The sequence below is a fragment of the Apostichopus japonicus genome, chromosome 15 (assembly GCF_037975245.1).
Source record: "Apostichopus japonicus isolate 1M-3 chromosome 15, ASM3797524v1, whole genome shotgun sequence".
In the NCBI taxonomy this organism is placed as follows: domain Eukaryota; kingdom Metazoa; phylum Echinodermata; class Holothuroidea; order Aspidochirotida; family Stichopodidae; genus Apostichopus; species Apostichopus japonicus.
In genome coordinates, this window is record NC_092575.1 from 1,555,001 (window position 1) to 1,581,494 (window position 26,494).

Genomic DNA, 26,494 nt, shown 5'->3' on the forward strand with positions numbered 1-26,494 from the left:
TCGGCTGTGGCTTACATCTAAATTTTAACAAGGTATACATGTACAACAGCAGTGTGAAATCAACCAAACGTGGTGTGGTCAATTACTGCAAGTAACTATAAATTTATTAACACGATGTCAAATAACTATTTTTATTGCATTTATTATCCTTTTGCAATTTCTACGTTTTCTCTTATGTCACCCATTTTCGTCGTAGTCGTAATAGCTCAAAGACAACCCAGGTAATTATGTTCAAGGAATTAAAACTACAAGGTTCTTGGTGTATTTGTGTATTTCTATGTTACGTTTATTTCAACCCTGGATCCCATTTCTTTCGTTATATGCTCCTGCACAGATTATTCTTATATACTTTTTATTGCAGAACCAATAGCATTCTCGTCCCAGTGTACGGAACCGCATCCTGACCTAGGAGATGATACCCACCTGAAATTGCTGATAAGACAAGACCAACCAAAACAACAAGGTATATATATAGTCGGCTGTTGTTTACATCTGAATTATTAACAAAGTATCCATGTAAAAAAGCAGTGTGAAATCAACCAAACGTGGTGTGGTCAATTACTGCAACTTTTTATAAATTTATTAACACGTCAAATAACTATTTTTATTGCATTTATTATCCTTTTGCTTTTCTATATTCTAAGTTTGTCATCTATCTATAACTCTATTCACACGGCTCAATAAGTATAAGCAATTTATTTTATGAAAAAAATTGCCTATCATTCTACAGTTAGCAAAGTTTATAGGTTGATGTTGTAAATATTTCGCCCAAACTGAGTTCGCTAGCAATTTCTGGAAGAGTCCAAAACTATTTCCTTGGCAGTTCGCCGTCTCCAAATTATTCATTCGGAGGGTCGGTTAAATTAACTTTTATATAAAGTCCTCTTTGCAGTTAGGTGTTCTGAAGGAGACAATAAAGCAAAGTTAAAGTTTGAATATAGATGATTTTGTTGTGTGTGTCTTTCTCAACATATGGGCGGTAGGGAGGGGGACACAACTGGACCTTAAATCAGGTAGCTAAATGGAGGTGCAGGTTAAGTATATATCTAGTTGTGATGATCTACGGTAAATTAACAATGTCATAGCTGCAGGAACGTGTGTGTAAGTGTAACAATCGACTGTTTTTGAAATCTTAGATCAACTAATTTGGGAGATAACATATCCTTGTTTCCATCAGATGATTTGCAGTTGCATTGACTTAACTGAAATTCTTCAACACCAGACCAGTATTTCTCTATATACGGCTCTGTTCAACACGACTGACACCGCCCTTTGAATGATTTTGGTTCTCAACTATGAAGAAGATAAATCGAATTCATCCACACTTGATGTGATTTTCGGCTGGACAAGGTGGGGCAGGAAGTGGAGGGGGGGCTAGAGTAGGACAGTGTTTCAAGAGAGCTTTGCAAATTTGCAGCCTATCATCGGATTCCAGCAACTTTCAACCTGCACTTTTGTAGTCAGTAAAATTCTTTCAAGTGACTTAGTAAGTTAGAAATGTACTCAACCCTCTTTGTGCTAACTTTTGATAGTTCCTGTTATGGATAAGGAAAAACCGTTTACTATAAAATGAAAGAAATTGTTGGTCAATTATTGTAACAGGCACGTGGGTCAATTGTCACGATGAAATGTAATAAAACACAAAAAAAAGGAACTCAAGTTATGAACTGTATTGTATTTTCTACAGAGTCTGTGAACTTCTAGCAAACCATATCCACTGGCAGTAAAACGATAAAAGCAGTATGACCAGAATACAAAACTGCAATGTGTTTTCGATGATCTAACATGAGCAGTTGTCTTCATGAATATGACGTAATGTATAGTAATGGTGTAAAACATACTTGATCTTAGTACTAAAGTGAAAAGCAGTGTGATGTCACAAACAATAAATTCATAATGACACAGGCTTTCCTGGAATGACCATGGACCTCAATAACAGGCTTCTTTTACTAAATGTGATAGATACATAAACACACTAAATTATACATATGTCATTGTTGAAATATTGTGTGAAACATGGTTTTCACAATTTAACACCTGGTGAACTCAAGCGACCATTGACCTCCACCCACAACATTTAGCTTCTGGTATACCGTACTCAATGTGGTACAATTACATACCAAATATGCGATCTGTCCAATCTTACCTTTTGATATTATGTTTAGGAAGGTTTGGTAGTGGAAAGAGACAGTAAGAGGGGAGTGAAGTAAACGTTACTTGAAATAACAGTTGACCTCCACCGTAAGCAATAATAGGCTCCTTAAAGTTTAATATGGTTCATCAACAAAGCAAACATGAGATCTGTACTAGGTTCTCTTCTTGAACTATCATGTATACAAGGCTTTCACGATTTGACCTGCTATCTCCAAATGACCTTTGCCAAAATCAATAGGCTTCTCTTACTCAATGTTATACACCTTTTTACCAAGTATGAGATCTGCCCAAGCTTCAGATAGTGGGATATCATGTTTACAAGATTTTCACAACTTGACCTCTGACACCCCAAATGACATTTGACCTCCTCCAAAAACGATAGGGCTTCTTGCACTTAATGTGATACTTCTACACACCAAATATGATATCTGCCCAAGATTCTCTTCTTGAGATATCGTGTTCAGATGGTAGAGGTACGTGTCCATGCAAATATCCTGGAAATATTTGCAGTAACTTTCGCACTTGCAGTTACAAAAATTAAATTGTTCAAATCGACGACAGAATAAGAATAGAGCGTTTTATTTGGTGAAACATCTTCGGAGAGCACGAGTAATGTAAGTACAAAACGCACAGTTGGCTATGCTATACGAACCTTCTGAATTACCCTTCTCCAATCATATTTGGTTAGGCTTTCTGTATATGTTTGTTTAAAAAACACAGCAATTAAAGATTGAGGGTTTTTGAAGCAATCACATAGCTAAGTGAATTTGCTTTCTTCCGAAGCGGATGTGTGACCTGATTAACTCGTACCGAGTAAGATTTGTCACAGGGGTTCTACTCGTAATGCAAAAGGTTGACAATTAATATATATTTTTTAGTAGTTCAACCAGCAGTACCTTATTCACAAAACATTTAAAAAAGAACTCGCCTGTGCCTTATACGTCTTCTACCGTGCAAGCAGTTATTTTCGTTGTAGATTAATTTTTATTTTTGTTTTTATTTATATCCAACTTACGTAACCCTATCAAATAATAGTACTAACCACAGTGCCAGTACATGGACCACTGTATAGGTGTTAACAATTTCTGAATCAAACAAGAACATATTTTAACATTTAAAGACATGTTAACTACATTATATTATCAACATTTCATATTTTTTTATAGAAATACCAAGTACAGTTTTAATGCTTCTTTGATAATTTTCTTCTACCTGTTGTTTATTTTTTCTACCCATTGACAAACGGTGCAGACCCTACGGTTTTAGTAAGAGCAACCTTTCTGAGGCTTTGAATATACAGCGTTTCTGTATGTTTCCGTAATGGACGAATCTAACTGTTATAGTAATTACCGACTTTGCGTTATAGTCATGCAGACTTTGCAATCCGCGGGCCCCCTCACAACTTTTGTCGGTATAGAGTGACTCCATAGTTTTCCCTTTCGGGAATCCAAAACGAAAGAGAATCAGGGAAAAGATAGGAGAAGAGAAGAGAGTACAGCTGGTTTTGTTATAGAGGGGAAAAGTTGTAAGTATAGCCTGAGAACTAGTAGCTTTGGAAAGAACTAGGAAAACTTTTTTTTTCAATCAATACTTGGCGTCAAAAAGAAATGTTGAGCGGCTTTGACTGAGAATAGTCGAGGTGAAGAACCAACTAACCTTGATAGTTGCAAAATATGAATACATTAACTATTAATAGTTTGATATCGTTTGTAAGAATTTATTTCAAACTACAGCACTCCAAAGTAGAAAACATTAACCTTTTTAATAGAAATTTCGACTTATTCGAGAAGACTGAAAATTCATAGTATCTTAATAACCAGACTCGAAAATTTCCACGCCTCAACAGACAATTGGACGAATACGATAAATGTATGTTTATAGGCCTATATGTATGTATGTATGTTAATATATATATATATATATATATATATATCGAAACTTAACTTGGCCAGCCGACGGTATAGGCCTTAAAAGAGACGGCCTTGCTGTAATGAAATACCACCCAGGCCCCAAAGCAGACCGCGTAAGAAAACAACTGATCCAGATTTCCCAGTCATTTGGCCTACAAATAACCGTCCAAACCAACTTCACATCAGCCAACTTCCTAGACATCAAACTCAACCTTGTAACCGGCAAACACCAACCATACAGGAAACCCAATGACCTACCCATGTACATTAACGCGAAATCCAACCACCCACCACCTATAATCAGATTTCTTGTTAAAACAAAAACACTCTGGTTTAGGACTTTCCGAAACTTGCACTTGAAATATATGCTATATTTTCTGAAGTTTCTATTGTAATGGATCAATAAGTAATATAACAGCACTATACAGTTCGAAATCATTTTGACATATTTTGCGTTCCAAAGTACTGTACCATGTCGACCAATCACGTATCGCGACTCCGGGGTCATCTGCATACTGATGTTTTTTTAAACAACCACAACAACACAGTGATCTATAGCATCTAAGTAATGATACTTACGTCCTCGAAGTGCGAACATAATAACTTATTATGTTCTCTACACCAAGAAGGAAGATTCATGTCTATTCTGGGAAAGAAAACAAAACACCCAGGGTAACAAAAATATTTTTGGCGTTAGCCTAGTAATAGTCGTAGTACACCGATTAGGCTAAAACTACTACTACTATACTACTGCTAGTGTTAACAGACCAACCTACAGTAGGTTAGGCTAGGATAGTTGTGACGATCAAAGTAACATGAGCATACCGTAGGGTAACATGTTCACTGGCGCTACACTAACCTAGTGACATGTAGTCTGATTATACCTACACGTATATATATGGTACGGGGATTGGACATTCGGATAGGATGGTTATTGAAATATCGATATACTGTGACTGCTGGAATTAAGTGTATGACCTAGGCTAAGTAAATCTTCTTTGAAAGGGGAGGGGTAATGACGATTTTCTCACCCTGATCAAGGACAAACTAAAACGAATGACTGCGAATGACAGGTTTCCAGTCAAAACGTCCCTTTACCAAAACGTCCCGGCCTTTTTAAGACCAAAACGTCCCTGCTTTTTTACCAAAACGTCCCCGCAGTGAAAACGTCCCCTTGAGTCAAAACGTCCCCGCTTTTATAATCAGTTGGAATGCAAGTGTGAATGTTATTAGTTCAAATCAAAGAGTTAGGATAAGTATAGTTTAGGTTGAAAACACAGTTTTTAGGAGTGGGAATTGACTGTTATGAGGGCAGAAACATTTTTGAGTATAATTTTTTAGTAAAACATGTAACGTTACCAAACGAAAGGTAAACCATCGAACGATATATCCTATACTTAAAAATGTCAAATATCAACAGGGGCACGTACCGTGACAAAATTCTACTTTTAATGTATACACATCCAAATTCTTTCTTAATTCCTCTTGTATAATATTTTTTGATTTCCTTAATTCTTTAATTCACTGAAAAACATATAGCGTATACCTTTTTCATACCAAATATAATCAAACGATACGATTTATGATTTATTTAGCGACTGTAATCCAACTTGTATGCAGATAACTTAGCCAAATTATAACTTAAAATTTTAACTTAAAATTAATATATTTTCACAACTGTGAATGAATGTGATAGACAGGGACGTTTTGACTTACGGGGACGTTTTGACCAACGGGGACGTTTTGACCAACTGGGACGATTTGACCAAAAGCGGGGACGTTTTGGTACGAGGACGTTTTAGTAAAGGGACGTTTTGACTGGTAAGCTATCATTACTTAAAACTGAGAACTCTTAAAAAGATAAATCAGAAACACATGCGTGGGCTTTGTTGGACTTGTAATCAGAAAATTAATACGAAGAACACACAATGCTTCCACATTGTTTGTAAACCTCCTATACCATATTGGCATTATACTGTTACAATGAAGTAAAAAAGGACTATCCGGAACTTAAGACAAAGATTCCAATTATTCTACATACAAACATATGTTATTGATTGATTTCTTTTATCATTACTACGATGGCGAGGAGTATTGAAGGGGAAAGGGGAGTGAGAATTAAAAGAATGTCCATTGGTGAACGTCCTTAACCGTATTGGCATAATACAAGAGGATTATCTTATAGCGTCTGGTCCAATATTGTCCACTGTCCATATTAAGCTGTTTAAATAATTAATTTACGTACGAATACAACGGATAAGTGTAATAATCTACCAGCGAAACACTGTCACACTCACGAAAACGATATAGTATTTGCATACCATAAAACAGTGGGGGTGGTGATCAAGGGTGGGTGGGTGGGTCTGTGGGGCGAGGGATATAAAGCATTACGTACAGAGATACACTGACAGGTAACCATATCAAACGTTACTTACAAAACAGTGGGGGTGGTGATCAAGGGTGGGTGGGTGGGTCTGTGGGGCGAGGGATATAAAGCATTACGTACAGAGATACACTGACAGGTAACCATATCAAACGTTACTTACAAAAACGAGGGCGCCATTACAAAATCGGATTAGTTGACTGTGATATTAACTGTGGGCCTGAAATCAGGGAGTTTACATAACAACTCCCTGCTGAAATCGAAGCGAAGCACATGTATTATCCACACCAATAGCTCCCGTAAAACCGCGACGGGTATTCAACAAGTGAACACTCTGTTGTTTTCAGTAACCAAGAAGTTATAGTAAGGTAAAAAAATATCCATAAAAGTGTTGACAAGAATACACTGAAACCCATGAGTGAATACAACACATTATGACGTGACTATAATGCCTATGATGTTCACCTGCAGCCATGACAAAGAGAGTTAATTGATATGATGGGTTGCATAACTAATTCATATCTAAGAAATTATGTCATGAGGAATGAAGAAATACCTACCTCATTCTCAACACGATACCACAGTCAAATATCCAAAAACTTTTTGTTTGTTTTGCTGTTTTTTTCTTTAAAAAAAGAAGATAATATAAGTAATCTCGCATGGGGCAAATATAAAACAGACTCCCAAATAATTTCCTCACTGCGACAGTTCATCGACTATACGGTAGTCTAACACTCCGCAATGTTTGGAAATCGTTTAAAATGTCATTGTGGAAAATAGTTGTGAATACTTTTAGCAAATTTTACATAGAGATATACAGGTAACCATTTTGAACGTTATTTACAAATAAGAGGACGCTATTATAAAATCGGATTGGTTGACTGTGATATTTGTTAACTGTGGGCATCAACTAGAAGCGAGGCACATGTATTTATTATCCACAACAATAGCTCCCGTAAAACCGCGACGGTTATTCAACGCGTGAACACTGTAGTTTAGAAGTTAGTATGTGACTTCAACATTCAGTAACCAAGAAGTTATCGTCAGGAAAACAAATATCCTTAAACGTACTTTGACATGAATACACTGAAACCCATGAGTGAATACAATACATTTTGACGTAACGTTGAATGATTTGCCTATTTGCCGATGATACAAATGTACAATTTGTTCATGACGACAATGTCATAAATCTCAATCAGAGGTCCCAAATTGACTTTGGGATACTGAAAACGTGGTTTGATAATAACAAACTCACCTCGCATCTAAACTAATTGCATCAAGTGTTCCACCCCAAAGAGCTTGTTGATTATCCTGACTGCTTAACACGATTACTAAGATCTCCGAGACAGTCTACGTAAAATACTGGTCATTTAGTTAAGGAAAGTCTGTCTTTCAGACAACACATTGAAGAGGTTTGTCATAACCTTATTAAGGGCATCGGCATGAATGTTTAATCGTCTTATACAAGTTCCTTTCCAGCGTTAATGCTATTTACTTATCTTTGGTCTATCCAAGAGCTGTATGGGATTGGCATCTATGGTATGGCATTCGTAAGCCTTACAGGTGCATTAACGTGAAAATCTATGGTGTGGTATTTTTAAGCCTTACAGGTGCTACAACATAATTTTAAATGTTATAACCTTCAAACGCCGGTGTTATTCTACCAGTAATCTGCACAGTAACGTCGGTGTCCTTAAAGTCACTGATATTCAAATTCCTAAAAGATATGTGCTGTATCTAGAATTGTACGATTAACTTTATGATCCCTACTGCTTTTAGTTACATTCTCAAGCATAGAGTGTCCAGATATCCATAGGAGTAATATGAGTTTTTTTTTCCTAATGAAACCCACATAACACACACAATCAGTCAAATCAGTTGCATGTGCCAAAACTTTACTAGAACAAACGTTCTTAAAACAAAGTTCACGCCGCAGAGCCGCTGTGTCATGGAACTCACTCTCCGACTAACTCAGAAATATACTTTCTCTACAGTACTTCAAGAACAATTGAGTGAGCATTACAGAAAGTATTATTGACCACACATTTTTTTCTTGGTGTTGGGTTACTTTTTTCTATCTTTTCTTGTTTTGTTTTTCAATTAGTTGTTTCTTCTTGAGTGACCAGTGGCGTAGCTACGGGGGGGGGGGGGGCCTGGGGGCCGAGGCCCCCCATGAAATTAGCTGGCCCCCCCACTGGGAATGGGGTAAAAAAAATGTTGTAAAAAAACAAAACACTCATCAGTGCGATTCACTAATATTTCTTGTTCAATAATTTGGGAAATAGGGTTACACAGTTTTCTCGTCTGCATCTGGCAGAATAAGAATAATGCAATATCTGTAGTAATCATGAGAATGGTCACACAGCATGGCATGGCAATGGTCGATGCGACGATTGCGACCATACACCACCAACTTTGTTGTGCTGCGCGATATTTATATCTTCTGAAAATATGTTCAGTGCTTCCACCTAGCGCAACAATCTATCAAAAGATTGGCTCCGTTTGTACTGAGCCGAGGTATCAGGTATTCATATATTGCCTCGAGTCAAATGAATATATGTCATTGAATATTCCACAAAACAACTTTTTAATGGCCACGAAACTGTCGAAACATGATTTTCCACTACTGGTAGAGATATAAAATATTGGGAATTCTGAAATTCCTGCAAACATGCGGCTGTGCCTGTTCACTACTCACTACTGTATCGCCTTAAAAATGTTGAGTGGAAATTATTTTTCAGGACCGTATTGTATCGTGGGTATCGAGTGCGTCTGATATACGAAAGTATGTAATACGTACATCTATGATGATATGCACTGTACTGTATATACTGATCACGCGTACGATAAATTTTATTCATAAATTACAGTCAGAATATGAGAAGATTTCGGAACTTTTCAACATGCACGTACTGTTATCGGTCATCGATTGGCACAAAACCCAGATTCTGATGACAGCTGCTTCAAGAAACCCAATAAATGGCCTAATTAGCACCGAGCCACCAATGTGGACCATTACCGAAACATCGATGCGTGTTAGTCTTCCATCCCCTTCCTCTAATGCTATTTAAGTTCACGTGCATAGGCGTACGAGACGGGGGGGGGGGGCAGACTGCCCCCAAATTTCCAGAGGACAAGAAATTCGGGCAAAAGTCCTGAAAAATTCGGGCAGCCTAAGAGGAGAAAAAATATATATATAAATATGCAGTAGCTTGCCCGAATCATTTTCATATTTTTGCCCGACAATTCCGTGGAGAGCGTTCCGTGTTATTTGTTTTGTGACATTAATATAGGCCTAATGATTTTCCTTATTTAGCATCATGATGCCCGAATATTTCAGTGTAACACCACTGTAAGCGCAGCTCATCTGGGCTGCCACGCTTTTTGCACTATCGCCCAAAATTATTAACAGGGAACGCCGCTCACAATCGTGGTGACATGCATGCATGGAGATTAGCAGTCTCTGAAGTGAAAAACCGCATTAAACATTTTTTCTAACTAGTCAACTGTATACCTGGACATCCCCGACATGAGTGTATATAAGAAACATTTTCTTTTTCATGGATGGTGGGGGGCGGGGTGGGGGAGTGCCTACAAGCCTAAAAGTATAGGTTTATCATATTCTTTGTTATTTGTTATACTTTTTTGTGAGACAAATTGCAGTCTCACCCGACACAGCGACATTTTCCCGCCTACAATGTATATTTTTCTGGAGGTAGCTGAGTACTGTGTTAAAATAATAAATACCGTAACTAAATAGGAGCTTTAAAAATATACTGCTTTTTTCCCCTTCAGAGTGATTTTACCATTTTTTCTTCTTCTAATTTACCGAAATTTTGGGGAAATGTAAATTTCTAAACGTGAGATTATAAAATAAAGAATGTTTAGATGCAACTTGCAAGGCCTCAGAAGTGCCATTTTCGGAAATCTGAGGGGCATATTTTGCCAAAAATTTCTTGTACGCCACGCGCCATCCGATGGTGGCGCTCCGCTTAGATAGTGTCACGGGAACTTTCGGCACTAAAGTTTCTGCCCCCAAACCGAAATGGTCCCGTACGCCTATTGGATATCCTGCAAATCTACTGGTAGCCCACAGGGGTTTGAGTTGGGAGAAAGGCCTTGACACCTTGAAACGACAACTGATGCCAACTTCCCTCAAGTTAAAATCTGGCTGAGTTGGCAAGGCCAGTCAGCATGAAAGAGAAAAAACTTTTTTGCATTTCTGTCACCAAAGTTGCACATCTTTTTGGTTGCTATATTGCCTCACAGGTGCCATCTCCTGCGATCTGGGGGGAGCTGAAATCTCAAATTTTCTTTGTACGCTCCGCGCCAACCAAGGTGGCGCTCCGCTTAGATAGTAACCTCCGGCCCCCACAAGAAAGAACAACTCCCCATGGCCCCCCACTCAAAAAATCCTAGCTACGCCACTGCCTGTGTAGTTGCGGTTTCTCTTTGGTCTCAACCAATGCTAATAAAGCCGTATGAGGATTTATTCGTGAATGTGTTGATTTCAAATGTAACTTATAACTTTTCTATGCTAAATTATGTCATCAACCCTATCATATATGCAAAGCTAATCTTGATAAAGAATATTACGTGTCCATTCTGTGGTGAGAAACCAAAGGAAATATCACTCACAAGAGACGCGGAGTTATACGGTGCTCAGATTGTAAAATGATCACACCATAACCAGAATCATATTTATACCATATGGGTCATGAGTCCTGCATGGAGGACTTGCATTTTTTTAAAAATGATAATAACTCAACCCAACAGTGGCGGAGCGTCCATACAGTCAGGGGGCGGATGCCCCCCTGACGGACTCAAATGGACTGCTGGCGCCCTTTTCAGCTCTTTACCACTTTTTACTTATTCGCGATTATTGACTTTTTATTGCGTTCTCATCTACATATTGACATTTGTCACATTTTGTTGGTATAATCTGGCGATGACACCTATTTATTCTTCGTTCATCTGCAAATAAGCCAGGCCTGGAAAGGGTCATTTCCGGCGATCTAGGGAGTATCTTTACTCAAAACTTTTTTGTACGCTACGCGCCAACCAGTGGTGGCGCTCCGCTTAGATAGTGTCGAAAGCGCCCCTACAGACCATTATCGCCCCTCCTGACCAATACCCCTAGCTCCGCCACTGCAACAAACAAATGTTCTCTGAGCTTGATACACTGACCAGGCGCGTAGCCAAGGGGGGGGGGGCGAAGGAGGCAGCCGCCCCCCCCCCCCTTGAGCATATTTAAAAAAATGTTTTTTAATGTTTTTATGATATCACTAGTATTTTCAAAAGAGAAAATGCTAAGATGCAACTTACAAGGCCTGGGAAGTGCCATTTCCAGCGATCTGGGAGGCATTTTCAGCCAAAATTTTCTTGCACGCTTCGCACCAATCATGGTGGCGCTACGCTTAGATAGTTTGCAATACCGAATCTGCAGTTTCGCCCCTCCCTTGGCAAATTCCTGGCTACGCGCCTGACACTCACAACTGAAAACTGTTGGAAGCTTTTCAGCACTATATATATAGATATATATGGTTAGTATTATATATATTTTATGTTATAGTTCTATATAACATATGTAATCCGTTCTTTGCTCCTTAATCCGCTTCTTGTACAGTCATGGTTTATTTGGTTCTAATTCCATCACTGCAACTAACACTTATCTAGCGTCATACTTTCATTGTGTTACATTTTGTACTTTTCATTCGATATATTTTCTAAAACATTACTCCTTATTTGTCAATTATGAGTCATATCTTATTTTTTCTAGTTTTCTCTAATAATATATATATATATATATATATATATATATATATATATATATATATATATATATATATATATATATATATATATATATATAGCTGATTATCCTTTGCAGTTAAGGAACTGGGGGGGGGGGGGGGCTAGAATGCAGGATGAGCTGTGGCAAAGAAAAATGGTGAACATAAACCTCCATAATCTCCACCCTTCTCTGCTAACTTTGTCACGAAAACTTGATCAAAATAAATCATGTTTCGTAAGTGTCACTTTCAAATTTGAATCTTATGCTGAAATTTGACGAGTTGCATCTCAGCTAAATAGTTTACTGATAACTATGAAAATAGTTTCATATATTTTGTTGCGATACTCTTGATATTACTTATTCAAAAAGGCTTAATCATAAAAGCTGACTTTGTTAAAGCAATGAATTCAAGCCACTAGATAGCATCTATTCAGACGTGATCAATAGCGTGACTCGCATCCTATAAACAGCTGCATCTTTATCATGAAAAAGAAAAAAAAGTTTTATATATTTCTAAGAATTCGATGTATATATACTTCTCAAACTTGTGAATAGCACGGCGACCCTGCTGGGAACATTGACAGCAATTTCGTTTGATTCATAAATAATGATCTTGATTTCTCTTATTTATTGCAATTTTTTTCTGAGGCCTTCATCCTTTAGAATTTTAGAACCACTCTTTTGGGCTTCAAGTTCTAGCTATTTTTGGACGAATTGCATTCAATTATTTTCAAAATTAAAAGCACAGCACGTAAGTCAAAATGTACAACTTTCAGACATACATACATATATATATATATATATATATATATATATATATATGTGTGTGTGTGTGTGTGTGTGTGTGTGTAATGGCATACAATATAATCTATTAATGCAGTTCTCTTGATGTATGAGACATTCATTTTACCGTCTTAAAGCCAAAATTTATTTGAATATAAACAATTGCTTGGTTTATACTTATTACAGTGAAATTGTCTCTTGGGATTTTGTAATTATTGTTCTCTAGATAGTCATACATATACAGCGTTGAAAGAATCTTGTGTTTCCTATTGCTTTTGTGCAATTCTATACTACGAAAGAAAAACCTCTTGGCTTAATAATCAATTTTCGATTCAGTGCCTTTTCGTTTTCAAGGACACATCTTATTATTAATATTTCATGTTGCGTGCAAGACAGTGGTAAATGTTATACAAACGTGTAGCTTTATTTTTATGACATTGACGAAAACGCCAAGTAATTAGTTCACACATTTATTGTCACGATTCAACGAAGGACTGAAATTAATCACACGACCAGAAAATAGCATGACATTGCTATTCGATCACAAATTGATTTCAATCATGATATTGCGGATTGTTAACTATAAAGTCTTCGTGACGGCAGGATGTGTTCATCGGAAAGCAAGTTTACTTCGTTCATAAGGGAATAAAAAAGTTTCATTCAGATTTAATAACATATTCTTCAAGGTTTCGGTCAGATTTAATAGCATTATTCTTATAACAGTAAAAACGCTGTTTTGAATTTATTCATTTTCTTAACGTTGTTCAAAGTATTATCTTCTTCAACTTTAAGTACCAGTCCTGCAAAATCGACGATATCATGGTGAAACAGGCCAGGCATGGTAACGCTTACAACACAGTGATATAAAAAGGTGATAAAAACTTAGTTTTCAACACTTGCAGCTAATTGGACCGTTTGTTACAGCAAGCCCAACTAGCACACCACTTTTGTCATATTCTGGATACACTGTGTACAATGTTTAGATTTGCTAGAATTGTTTACCATGTATAATCTCTCTCTCACAGCGTTTGTGTTTCGTACAACAAAAACCTCACACTCCCTTTATAGGTAAAGGTTTTTCACCCATGAAGGTGAGGATGAAAAGATCGATATATTTTTAAACCAATATAAAAAGGCTGTCAGAATACTTTAGTGAATCATTTGTTGGATAATATAGCGAAAAATTAAAACAAAGGTGAACTTTGCTGAATGTTTTACCAGCGAACAATATTGCAACGAATCGTCAAAGAAAAAAGACAATATTGCTTGATCTTTGGAATTTGGATATTTGAGTCCTTCTTGGATCTGTTTCGTGGCAGATGAGATCGCGAGTGTTTCAGTTTATACATGCTGTGATTATTTTGTGATTATTTGAAATATTGCAAACAATTATGAGGACATGGAGGTTCGGTCATATCAGGATCTACAATCAGAGAAACACTTCATCATCATATAGTTACAGAAAATGTTTACACCAGAAAAATGGATAAGTTTTATTAGTAAGGTAAGCAAAGGTTTAAAATGCAACTATAGGTCGACAATAAACAACGACCGGATTCATTTTTTCATTGAGGAACAGGATTAATTGAGGAAAATAATTACAAATTGAGCGTAAAGGTATGGACTCAGAGAGAATTTAAACGAGAGTAGGATGTTATGCGTAATTTACCATGTAAACTATTTTAAACTGAGTGTCAAAAATCATTCATATGGAGAAAAGAAATGGTTTTCCTAAAAAATTGCTTAGGATGTTCGTTGTAATTTCGAGAACCTCTATTTGTTTATGTGGCTGAATTCTTTTGGAAACAGAATTTCATAATGAAATGAATGTCTAGAAAGTCTTTGTGATATAAATGAATTCTTCAGCAATTATCACATTTCGATCTTGTCATTGATGGATTATCGTTCATAAAGAAGGTAGGAATATTATCATAATTTAGTGAAAGTAAAAATATTTATCTCGTGTTATTTATCAAAGATAAATGCTACCAGCGGATGTATGGATAAAAAAATCCGCTGTCAAACAACATATGCTCGTTGATTCTACCAAAAGGTTTACAGGTGCGATCGGATTTCACCAAGCTTGTTACCATTTTTTGAGCTTGATATTGTATAATCAGTTGCTTACGGAGCACGTTTCATGGAACATTGAAATTCGAAGTCTTTTAAAGCACGTAGAACATTCATTAACTTTTAAGCGGGCGGCAATTAATTATAATGCGCCCCATTCATGATTTTGCGTCTTGTCTACAATGAAAACACACAATCATAGGCGTAAGAAGTGGTGTATTTGTGGGGAGGGGCGGCAGCCCCCTGAGAGCAAAATACTCGTCGATTTCAGGGCACTGGCCTTTTGTTTCTCTGAGAAAATTTAGCCAAAAATTCATGTCATGATTGTTTGCCGATCAGCAAAAATTTCCAGGGCAAACACCTTCCGAAGATAACTCACATCTTCCAGGATTGTAACTCCAATTTCGCACATTTTTAATTGATGTGATTCAATAAGCAAGTTCACGGTTGGTACTGAATTCGTTTTATATTCAATGTCAAAGGTAGAAATCTATACGTACGCTAAGTTTACTTGATTTGTAATATCTATTTGGTTTATTTTCTATATATGTTAATGGGTTAGTTTCTTATTAAATATTTTAGTGATAGTCAATTATCAATATGTACGTTTTTCGTCGAAATATGAATATTTTGCAAGCTGTTCGAGTATCCTTCCTGCAAAAGGGGAAACACAGCTTCGTATATAGAGACTGCAAAATTAATTGGTGCCAGCCAATTGATTTTTGTTGTTATTTGATTTTGGAATCAGAATGTTATGTGTTATACGTGTTATACGTGTACTATGACATCTCGACAATACTCTGTTTTAGAGTGCAGGACTAGGCCTATATCAGACGTCCCCAGTTTTTCTTGTTCTTTGAAAAGTGAAAAGTTATTTCGCTAGCCGTTCGAGTATCCTTCCTGCAAAGGGGAAAACACAGCTTATTATATATAGACTGCAAATTGATGTTTGTTGTTATTTGAATGTGAACGCTACTTTCTATAGTTGTTATGATTTTTATCTCAATACATTACATGTATAGAGATATTGTAACAGTAAGTGGGACTCTCTCTTCTCTTAAAAATTTTTCAGCGTCTTCATACAAAGTTCTTTTTCTCTGAAATTTCCAGAGTAAGCATATATCATATAGGCCAACAAAAGTTACTATTTTTTATTCCAGAATTGTATCTCATTCCATGACTTTTTCACCGATTTATGTCCAAATTTGGCCAAATCCCTCTGAAAAACCGTTGAACCAAGGCTTTTTTGCACACGCTCCAAAACTTGTTTGTTTCCTTGTTTTTGATAATTAAGCCCCGCCTCCAAGTCTGGTTTGTAGCAGATTGGCAATGACTCAAGCCCCGCCTCCAAGTCTGGTTTGTAGCAGATTGGTTAGGACTCATGGCAGCTACATGTTAGATATACGAAAATGGCCACCCTCGCGACCAATTTTCAAAATTTATTGCACACTAATTTCATACACATTGTCGTACTGCATTTAATTTATATTAGGACTTCGTCTGTTTATAGCTCCATGGTTTTAGTAATATCAATTTAAGGATTGTACTGTTGTTCAGGTAGTTTTTCAGAGCAAGAGTCATGATAAGTTTGTTTGATTGCCCATCAGGTATTTTTGTATAATTACGTATACACATTGTTGTGTTTACAAGTTTAGGCTAGGCCTACAGTAGTGCATCCTATATTAGGCCTTCATTTAGTATTGGCCACATTAGCATTGTACTGGTGGTGTTCAGGCAGTTTTGGGCCAGGGTACAGTATGTTTGTTCGATTGCCTTACAGTGTGTTTTAATTTTAACTTAAGTTTCCAACTTAAACTGTGACTCCATAAATTTAACATAATGTGAATGGGATAATACAACAACTATTAATTTGGAATAGAGTGTATATTGTGCATATCTAGAACGAAGCATCATTATGAATTAACAGCTTGTTTGGTATTGGTATATTTCTTTAACCCCCCCCCAAAAAAAAAGAATTAAGAACAAAAATTATAATCTATCACATTTTATTTTCACTGGAGTATGTATAAAAGAGGAGCCAGCCATAGCATCACAACTTTTATAAGACTATAAAAATTGGATAAGGTTATGTTTTATTTTAGGGATGCACCGGATCCAAATTTTTGGATCCGGCCGGAACCGGATTTTGCCGGATAGTACGTGAAATCCGGCCGGATAAAATCCGGCCGGAACCGGATACTTTCATTACACAAAAGAAATCATTAATAAGAAGTAGAAGTATGAAACAAGGAGCAAATCTTAGGTGAGGTATATGCATATTACAAAGAAGGTGAAATTAAGACCCCATTTATGAGATTAAATATGACTTGAAGTGGTGTAATCTACATTCTTTAATAAAATAACTACAATATTAAACTGATGAAGGCTGCAAGAAATGATTTCACTGCAAACTTTATTTGTTGTATATAGCTTCATATAATTACAGTAGTTGTATTGTTTTGGTTGATCTTTAGAAACAGTGGGTCAGACCATTGAGAAAATTAAATTAAACATGTTAAACCTAATGTTTCCTTACTTTGAATGTTTTTATTAATTTTTGGAAATAGTTTACATTGATTTAAGTTAATACCAACACCTTTTTAAGGGATGATTCAGGCCAGATTTTGAAAAAGATCCGGCCGGATTTTGAAAAATATCCGGCCGGAACCGGATAATTTCTCACTATCCGGCCGGATAGTCCGGCCGGACCGGATATCCGGTGCATCCCTATTTTATTTATAAGGATATAAGATGTATAACTATAAGGTTATAAGAAGTATGTTTAGCTTTCTTTTGAACCTGTGATGTTTGACATCAAATATTCAAAGAATTAAAAGAAAATACTAAAATGGAGAGGAACTGGGGTGGCTATAAGGGGAGGAGGAGGCCACCCATCACTTTCAATTAAAAACTTGTAATCTACTTGTACATAAATTTTTCCAAGTCATAAATCCACGAAATCTTCATGTCAAAATTATTGAGAAGGAAAAACGTGGGTTGTTTTGATACTTGGAAGTGTACACAGTTTTGATGGTAGTCACCACTACAGTCTACAGTAACGTACAGTAGGTCGATAGGCCTAGCTTTCTCAAGGTGGGCATCAAGAATATGGTCGAGTTGTTCGCCTCTTCTTATTTGACTGTTGTCATTGACGTCAAACTATATGACCAAAAATATTATATATATTGATATTGATAATTGTAGAGACAGAGCAAAGATATGAAACTAGGAATCGAAATTAGAACTTCCAGTATTGAGATACTGCATCATTGATGCTCTTGTTTATTGATGATGGCATAACACGTGTGGTTATGAAAAGATCTTTTTTTTTAAAAATCGATATGACCAATGGATGGCTGTCAGAAATACTGTATGGGAATATTGGTTGGATATTCTAGCGAAAAGTAATAGCGAAAAGTGGATAGCGTCAAAAGACTTACCAACTAACAATATTGCAACAAATCGCCAACGAAAGATAATATTGCTTCGTATATATATATATATATATATATATATATATAGGCTGCAAAGTAAATTCGGGCAGCGAGTTAATTTTTGTTGTTACTTGAATGTGAACGCTACTTGCTATACTTGTTATGTTTTTTTTATTATATCATATGACGTGTGGTGATGAAAAGATTGGTATATTTCTAAACCGATATGACCATGAGATGGCTGTCAGAATACTTTAGTGAATCATTTGCTGGATATTTTAGCGGAAAGTAACAGCGAAAAGTAATAGCGAAAAGTGGACTGTGTCAAAAGATTTACCAACGAATAATATTGCAACGAATCGCCAACGAAAGATAATATTGCTTGATCTTTCGAATTTGGAAATTTGTGTCCTACTTGAATATGTTTCGTGGCAGATGAGATCGCGAGTGTTTCAGTTTATACATGCTGTGAATATTTTGTGATTATTTGAAATATTGCATACAATTAAGAGGACATGGAGATTCGGACATTAGGATATATATTCAGTGAAACACGCCATCATCATTATATACCTTGGTTACAGAAACAATTTACACAACAACAAATGGATACGTTAGTTTGGTAAGGTGAGTACAAGAATAAACATGCACATGGAAGGCGAGAATAAAAATATGACCTGATTCATTTTCATTGAGAAAATGAGATTAACCGAGGAGAATAATTTAGAATGTTAACGTATGGTCTCAGGGAGAAATTAAACGAGAGTAGGATGTTGTGCGTAATTTACCATGTAAACTATTTTAAACTGAGTGTCAAAAATGATTCATATGGAGAAAAGGAATAGTTTTCCTAAAAAATTGCTTAGGATGTTCGTTGCAACTTCGAGAACCTCTATTTGTTTATGTGGCTGAATTCTTTTGGAAACAGAATTTCATAATGAAATGAATGTCTAGAAAGTCTTTGTGATATACATGAATTCTTCAACAATTATCACATTTCGATCTTGTCATTGATGGATTATCGTTCGTAAAGAAAGTAGGAATATTATTATAATTTAGTGAAAGTGAAAATATTTATCTCGTGTTATTTATTAAAGATAAATACTGCCAGCGAATGTATGGATAAACAATCCGCTGTCAAACAACATATGCTCGTTGATTCTACCAAAAGGTTTATAGGTGCGATCGGATTTCACCAAGCTTGTTACCATTTTTTGAGCTTGATATTGTATAATCAGTTGCTTACGGAGCACGTACCATGGCATATAGAAATTCAAAGTCTTTCAAAATACGTAGAACATACATTAACTTTTAAACGGAGCGGCAATTTATAATTTGCCCCATTCATGATTTTGCATTTTGTCTACAATGAATACACACAACCATAGGCGTACGAGGTAGTGTATCTGTTGTGTGTGTGGGGGGGGGGGGTGGCGGCGCGGTCCCCTTAGAGCAAAATACTTGTCGATTTCATGGCACTGGCACTTTGTTTTTCAGAGCAATTTAGCCAAAAATTTATGTCATGATTGTTTGCCGATCAGGGAAAATTTTCAGGGCAAACACCTTCCGAAACAAGTTCACGGTTTGTACCAAATTCGTTTTGTATTCAATTTCAAAGGCAGATATCTACATAGGCTAAGTTTACTTGATTTGTAATATCTATTTGGGTTATTTTCTATGTATGTTACTGAGTCAGTTTCTTATTAAATATTTTAGTGATTGTCAATAATCAATATTTACGTTGCTCGTCGAAATATGAATATTTTTGCAAGCCGTTAGAGCTTCCTTTCTGCGAAAGGGGAAACACAGCTTCGTATATATAGACTGTAAAGTTGATTGGACGTGTCAGTGAATTGATTTTTGTTGTTAAATGAATGTGGAATCAGAATGTTATGTGCCATACATGTACTATGTAGAAAGAGTCGACAATACTCTGTTTTTGAGTGCAGGACTAGGCCTATATCAGACGTCCCCAATTTTTCTTCTTCTTTGAAAATGAAAAGTTATTTCACCAGCCGTTCGAGTGTCCTTCTTGCAAAAGGGGAAACACAGCTTCGTATATATAGACTGCAAATCGATTTATGTTGTTATTTGAATGTGAACGCTACTTTCTATAGTTGTTATGGTTTTATTGATGATGGCAATGACGTGTGGTGATGAAAAGATTGGTATATTTTTTTATACCGATATGACCATGAGATGGCTGTCAGAATACTTTAGTGAATCATTTGTTGGATATTCTAGCGAAAAGTAATAGCGAAAAGTGGACTGTGTCAAAAGATTTACCAGCGAACAATATTGCAACAAATCGCCAATGGAGAAAAGGAATAGTTTTCTTAAAAGCTTGCTTATGATGTTTATCGCAATTTCGGGAACCTGTATTTATCTTTTGGAAACAGGTTTTCATAATGATATGAATGTCTAGAAGATCCTTGTGATATAAAACGGAATCAACCCGTGTACAATGAAAGTAAACACAATCAGCGATGTTGGTGTGTAAACTTACTCAAGTTAAGTTACAAGGAAAACGCTTCCCAGGACATTAATCCATTGACAAAGGTTAGTTCTTCCTGAAAATTTACAGTAGCGTGCATGTATCTGTCATAAACGGATTTTGCTTCATCGCAACGAACGTTTGGGTTAATTTGTTCTAATTCAAGTCTATTTTTCAACAGTGAGTAGATAACAGTATACCATTTCCAAATCTACACAAATATTCACACACATCAAATGTAGCGATAAAACATTTTTTTTTGGCTTGACAGAAAGGATAAGTACCGTCTAAAAGTCGTTGATAATGGAGAACGATGGTATTATATGCACATACTTAAATAAACACGTGTTTGCATGTAGCCATGGTTTAAGTTATTTGGAGAAAACAAAAGGCTTGCAACGATAAATGAATGTATGTATACCTCCAACTACCATTTAAGTAAGGAAAGAATAATACTGTTTCTTAGGGTATTCAGTACAGCTACAATTAATTGAATGATCTGCATTAATGTTAAAAAATTAATGTTCTTCTTGTTTGCGTAAAAATCTTTGAAGATTGCAAAATGTGTTGTCGCACAATGGGTACATATGCTTAATAGTAGGCCAATCGGTTTTAGCACGATAATATTTCTTTAAAGTATTACAATTACAAGTGCGTTCATCTTATCTTAATCCATTTGGCATCTGGATATCTCAGATTTTTAACAGTCACTTAATAACAAACTATTTTATACTTGATCCGACACCACAATCAGGAGAAGCACGTCACCTAGCCTGACTAAAGTGATATTTTGTACGCATGGGAATGTTGAAGAACTGAATAAACTCGATTCACGAGATTCACAGACAATATCATTATAAATGTAGTCTATGCCAAATAACGATATTGGATGAAACTTTGGAAACTTGGAAAGCTTTTGTCCCGACGTATTACATCCTTGTCAAACAATTTATAATATTATTAATGATATAGAGTATAAAATCATTCTACGGAATATTCCAAAATGCATTCTGAATTATTAACTATTTTGTTCTATTTAGATTAACACAGTGAAAGGGTTTCATTACAGAAAACTATAGAAAACCATCTTTAATAAATATTTATGAGATGCAGATGCAGAGAAAGGTCATAGGGTCCTAGAGAACAAGGAAATTTCACTCCACTACAAGAAAACTTAATAATTAATTTGTAATTGGAAACTACAATCGTTTACTTTTTAGTTTTTGTTTGTAAATTATCTTCACCTACCTACTGGACAGTTTCCTGATATATTCAAGTTATTCCACTCAGTTGATTTCGACTCAGCCAGGGAAATGACAGGTAACCTACGCATATACATCGTATATGTATAAGCCTAACACATAACATATCTTGAGTTAGGTTCACTTGTATAATTTACGTTTGCGTGGATCAAGGAATGGCGTGTTTTTGGTCATGGCTAAGCATTTGATCACACTTAAATCACAGAAATCCTCTTATCTTCTATTTTCAAAATTGTTGCAGAATACGTTAGTTTTCCCCAGCTATTAGGCCGGCATCAAACTCTTGATTATTGCTTCAGGAAAGTATTTTCTAAGAAACCCAAGCAAGGGTACACTATATTAGAATAATGGATAAACACAAAGTAGTCATTGATAAGTACACATGTCTTTGATGAATGGAAATACCAAGGTAACTTGAGGCATATGAGTCTCTGATTTACTACCATGAAAGGTATGAGCCTACGGATGCATTATGCAGTTTGGAGAAAGAAACAAAACCGATTTTTTTCATATTTGATTACACGTTAGTTTAAATATATGTAGCCAACCCACTAGATGTTCTAGAGTATACGACAAGTACATTGTTCTTGTTGAGTATTATTTTCATTATCTTGTTACAAAACGTAAAAAAACATTAACAACAATTTACATAACAACATGATGTCTGCTTGACTTCCTGTTTTCTTTGAATTGAATGTGTAAAAGTAAGTTGGCCTGACGTTTCGATCCTAGCAGGATCTTCTTCAAAGGCTAAATGACAAGAATCTTGCTCCCCATACATAAAAGATATTGACCTCACTGATACACATGTGCACACCTGCCACCTGGATGAATCTCATAGTTTACATATAGGTACAGGTTATTCAGCAGAAAATTGAACTACCTTTTCTTCGATGACAAAGTGCTCAGAAATACAGTCAGTCAACGTTTAGTCGATCAACATGTCATATAGAAAAAGTCATCCAACTTGGTACCATTTTGAAAAACTACCGTCAAAGCAACAACAGGGTGTAGAGCAACATGCAAAGCTTGTGGATACGAGTTGATGTGGCTTTTAAAACAAATGAAAGTTCACTATGACAAGTGCAACCAAGGTGCCACCCAGGCCCAAGAATCCCCACAAGCACCAAGTACATCAACGAAGTCTACAGCTACTACTGAGCCACAGTCAAACGGTCAGCACCAGCTTCAGATGATGCAAGTCAAAAGAAAAGAGTGCTGTATAGCTTTTTCTTCAAAACCTCTTCGAAACAGAAGGAAAGTACTTGATGAGCAGGTTGCAAGAATAATATATGCCACTAATTCTGCATTCCGTGTTGTGGAACATCCTGAATTTGTTGATATGACAGGTATATTGACACCAGGATACGTCCTTCCATCTAGAAAGGAGGTAGCTGATAAGTACTTGCCTCCAATTTATGAAAAGGAAGTTGGCAGATTTGTTGCAAGTGGGGGTTGTGTGTCTTGGACTTGATGGTGTGTCAAATGTCCACAATGAGCCTATTGTCTGTGAAACTGTGACCACTTGCAGTGGCCATGTCTATTTGGTGGATAATGTGGACACCTCCGGGAAATTATATTGTAACCATTGTCACAGCATCAATCGAAAAGGCCCAGAAGTACTTTGGCTGCCGAATTGAAGTGTTGTGACTGATAGTGCTGCAAATGTGGCTGCGATGAGGATGAAGCTTGAAGAGAACATAGCAAACCTGTTGAAATATGGATGTTCTGCACATATTCTTAATCTGTTTGCTCATGACTTAGAAATAGCAAACGTGAAGAAACATGTGGTGTGCGTGGTTAAATACCACTAAATAACCACTTTGTTAGTGTAAAGTACCGTCAAGAGAGATACAGTGCCCTGGTGATGCCTCGAGAAGTGGAACATAATGTCTGATTGTTTGGGTGTCTACCTAAGTAACTGATCCATTATCTGAAAGATATGTGAGGAAAACAGGGAGATGATTGACACTAATATAAGGGGTTAGGTATCCAACCTGGCACTGAAGCGACAATCAGAGGATCTCAATGCCCGCCTATCTCCAATTGTACTGGCACTGGACAACATGCAAAGAGATACCACAATACTTGCAGAAGCCACTAAATTTTGGAAGGAACTGTGGGGGAAACTTACAGCATTTGGATGTCCAGGATGTAATGAAGAAGTTTGAAGCAAGCATGCCGTAACTCCAGCACATCTGCTTCCAACCATGTTGCATCCCACCCTGCAGTGAAAGTCCCTGAAACCAGACTAACAGGGAGCTGCCGTAGGATATGCAAGTGGGAATTGGCCATCACTTATGTTTGAGAATAAACAATTCCAGGCAAGTTTGCTGATGGTCTTACAAAGGCTGTCAGCCCAGCTGAATGGCTGCGATCCCACAAATGCATGGTCCAGGAAGAGAACCTAATAGTTGTTAAGCTATTGTTTTCTGCTTCATCTGGTGTGGGGCGAGTTTTCAGCTCATATGGTCTGGTCCACTGTAAGCTGAGAAACCGCCTTGGAACTCATATATCTGATTAGCTTGTGTTCTTAAGCCTTGAACACGAAGAAGGACCCTGAAACTTTAAAGTCTTTTGACTGTAAAATACACCTTCAAGTTTGCATTGCATTGCAGTGTTTACGTTTTAGTGGTTATGTTGACAATGGTGGATTATTCTCTGGGGTAGATCTACACACTATCTTCTGGATCTTAGAGTTACAGTTATCTCCTCGTGGTCATGGTGTTCTGGTTCCACTAGCATAACATTTGAATAGTGTTACAAATCTGGTATAATCAATAAAAGTAATTGGGATTTCAATGCGAAAGGCTCAGTACAGGCCTTCTCATAAAGAATGGTAATGGAAACTTGATAATAATTCAAATTTCAGCATTATTTTTTTTTCTAAGTTAAAAATATCTCTACACACCTTGTGTGTAGACCATGCTAGGCTATATACCTAAGTTATGACATAAATATGCCTCAGAAAGCAACGTTTCACTTCTAAATGCCTACATTGGAGTCAGATTCAAAGACCCCACTACAAAGGTCTGTGAGAATGCTTTTAGAAAACTGCGCAATTAGTTGCAGGATATTTAGCATTAACAGTTCCTGGCAATGGAGAAGTTGGCCAAGATTCATATGAGGAACCATGCTTAGACTTAGTTTATATAGAAATGTGACGAGTTTAATCAAATATTTATATTAGCTTTAAATCAGAGGCAATTTAAACAAAAAATTAGAAAATAGAAAGTAGGATTTAGAAACTAGAAAATAGAAAATGGAATTAAGAAAATAAAATTTAGAAAATAGAAAATGGAATTTAGAAATAGAATTCAGAAAATAGAAACTAGAATTTAGAAATGTAGAATTTAGAAAATGAAATTTAGAAAATAGAATTTAGAAACTAGAAAAAATGGAATTTAGAAACTAGAAAATAGAAAGTAAAATTTAGAACAAAGAATTTAGAAAATAGAATTTAGAAACTAGAAAATGGAAAATGGAATTTAGAATATAAAAAGTAAAATTTAGAAGAACAAAAAAATAGAAAATGGAATTTCGAAAATAGAATTTCGAAAAAAAATGACACTTTCCTCCAGAAATTAAATATGATATAATAGGTATTGGTTCATGATAAAGTGCGTCATTAGGACCTCGAAAATAGCCCATTCTCATCGAACTGCCTTTTATGAAGTAAATGGAGTCAATTTGGCACAAAGGGGCAAGGTCAATGAACGAAGAATGTATCTTATCGAAGCAAATTCAAGTAGTGTATAGTATGGGCTTATATCAGGTAAAACCGCTCCATAGATATTTTGAAAGACACTAAGGTCAAAACGTATCATGTTTGTGACCATCTCGTAGCCTACAAATTGCTACTTTTGACTGATACAGGTCTATGTATGTACATGCTGATACAATAAGTATCTACCTTAATTCTCATACGCCATCAATGCAACGAAGGATATTGCTAGTTTTGACTGATACATGCCTATTTATGTATATGCTGATGCTTTAAGTATCTAATGCTAATACGCCCTCATGAGCTGCCTACTAGATCATATACCTATACAATACGACGTAATATCCTTGTTTGTGCAACCGGTTGACATTATTTTGATGTTAATAGACAGAAATTGTCTTTTTGGATAATACATTGCTGCATTTCGATAACCAGTGTGCTACTTAATCAACAAAAATGACAGGTATGTTACTATTAAAATTG

The 26,494-nt window shown here is 36.2% G+C and overlaps 1 protein-coding gene and 1 long non-coding RNA gene across 4 annotated transcripts in view; both read left to right on the top strand.

Moving 5' to 3' along the window:
• The window catches only part of LOC139980735 (uncharacterized), an 8,159-nt gene extending 6,514 nt beyond the window's left edge, over positions 1-1,645 (top strand). Inside the window, exons 9-10 of the mRNA XM_071992615.1 lie at positions 362-463; positions 1,178-1,645. Of these exons, the coding sequence (XP_071848716.1) occupies positions 362-463; positions 1,178-1,197 (122 nt within the window). The 3' untranslated portion in view covers positions 1,198-1,645. The remainder of the gene's footprint in view (positions 1-361; positions 464-1,177) is intronic.
• The window catches only part of LOC139980786 (uncharacterized), a 42,254-nt gene that overhangs the window by 11,916 nt on the left and 3,844 nt on the right, over positions 1-26,494 (top strand). Inside the window, exon 1 of one of the 3 annotated variants that reach the window (XR_011797696.1) lies at positions 13,169-14,944. The exons of 1 other annotated variant lie outside the window; for it this stretch is intronic. This is a non-coding gene — a long non-coding RNA (uncharacterized lncRNA). Of the gene's footprint in view, positions 1-13,168; positions 14,945-26,494 lie in introns of those variants that run through there. One more of the 3 variants, XR_011797698.1, reaches the window with a different exon arrangement.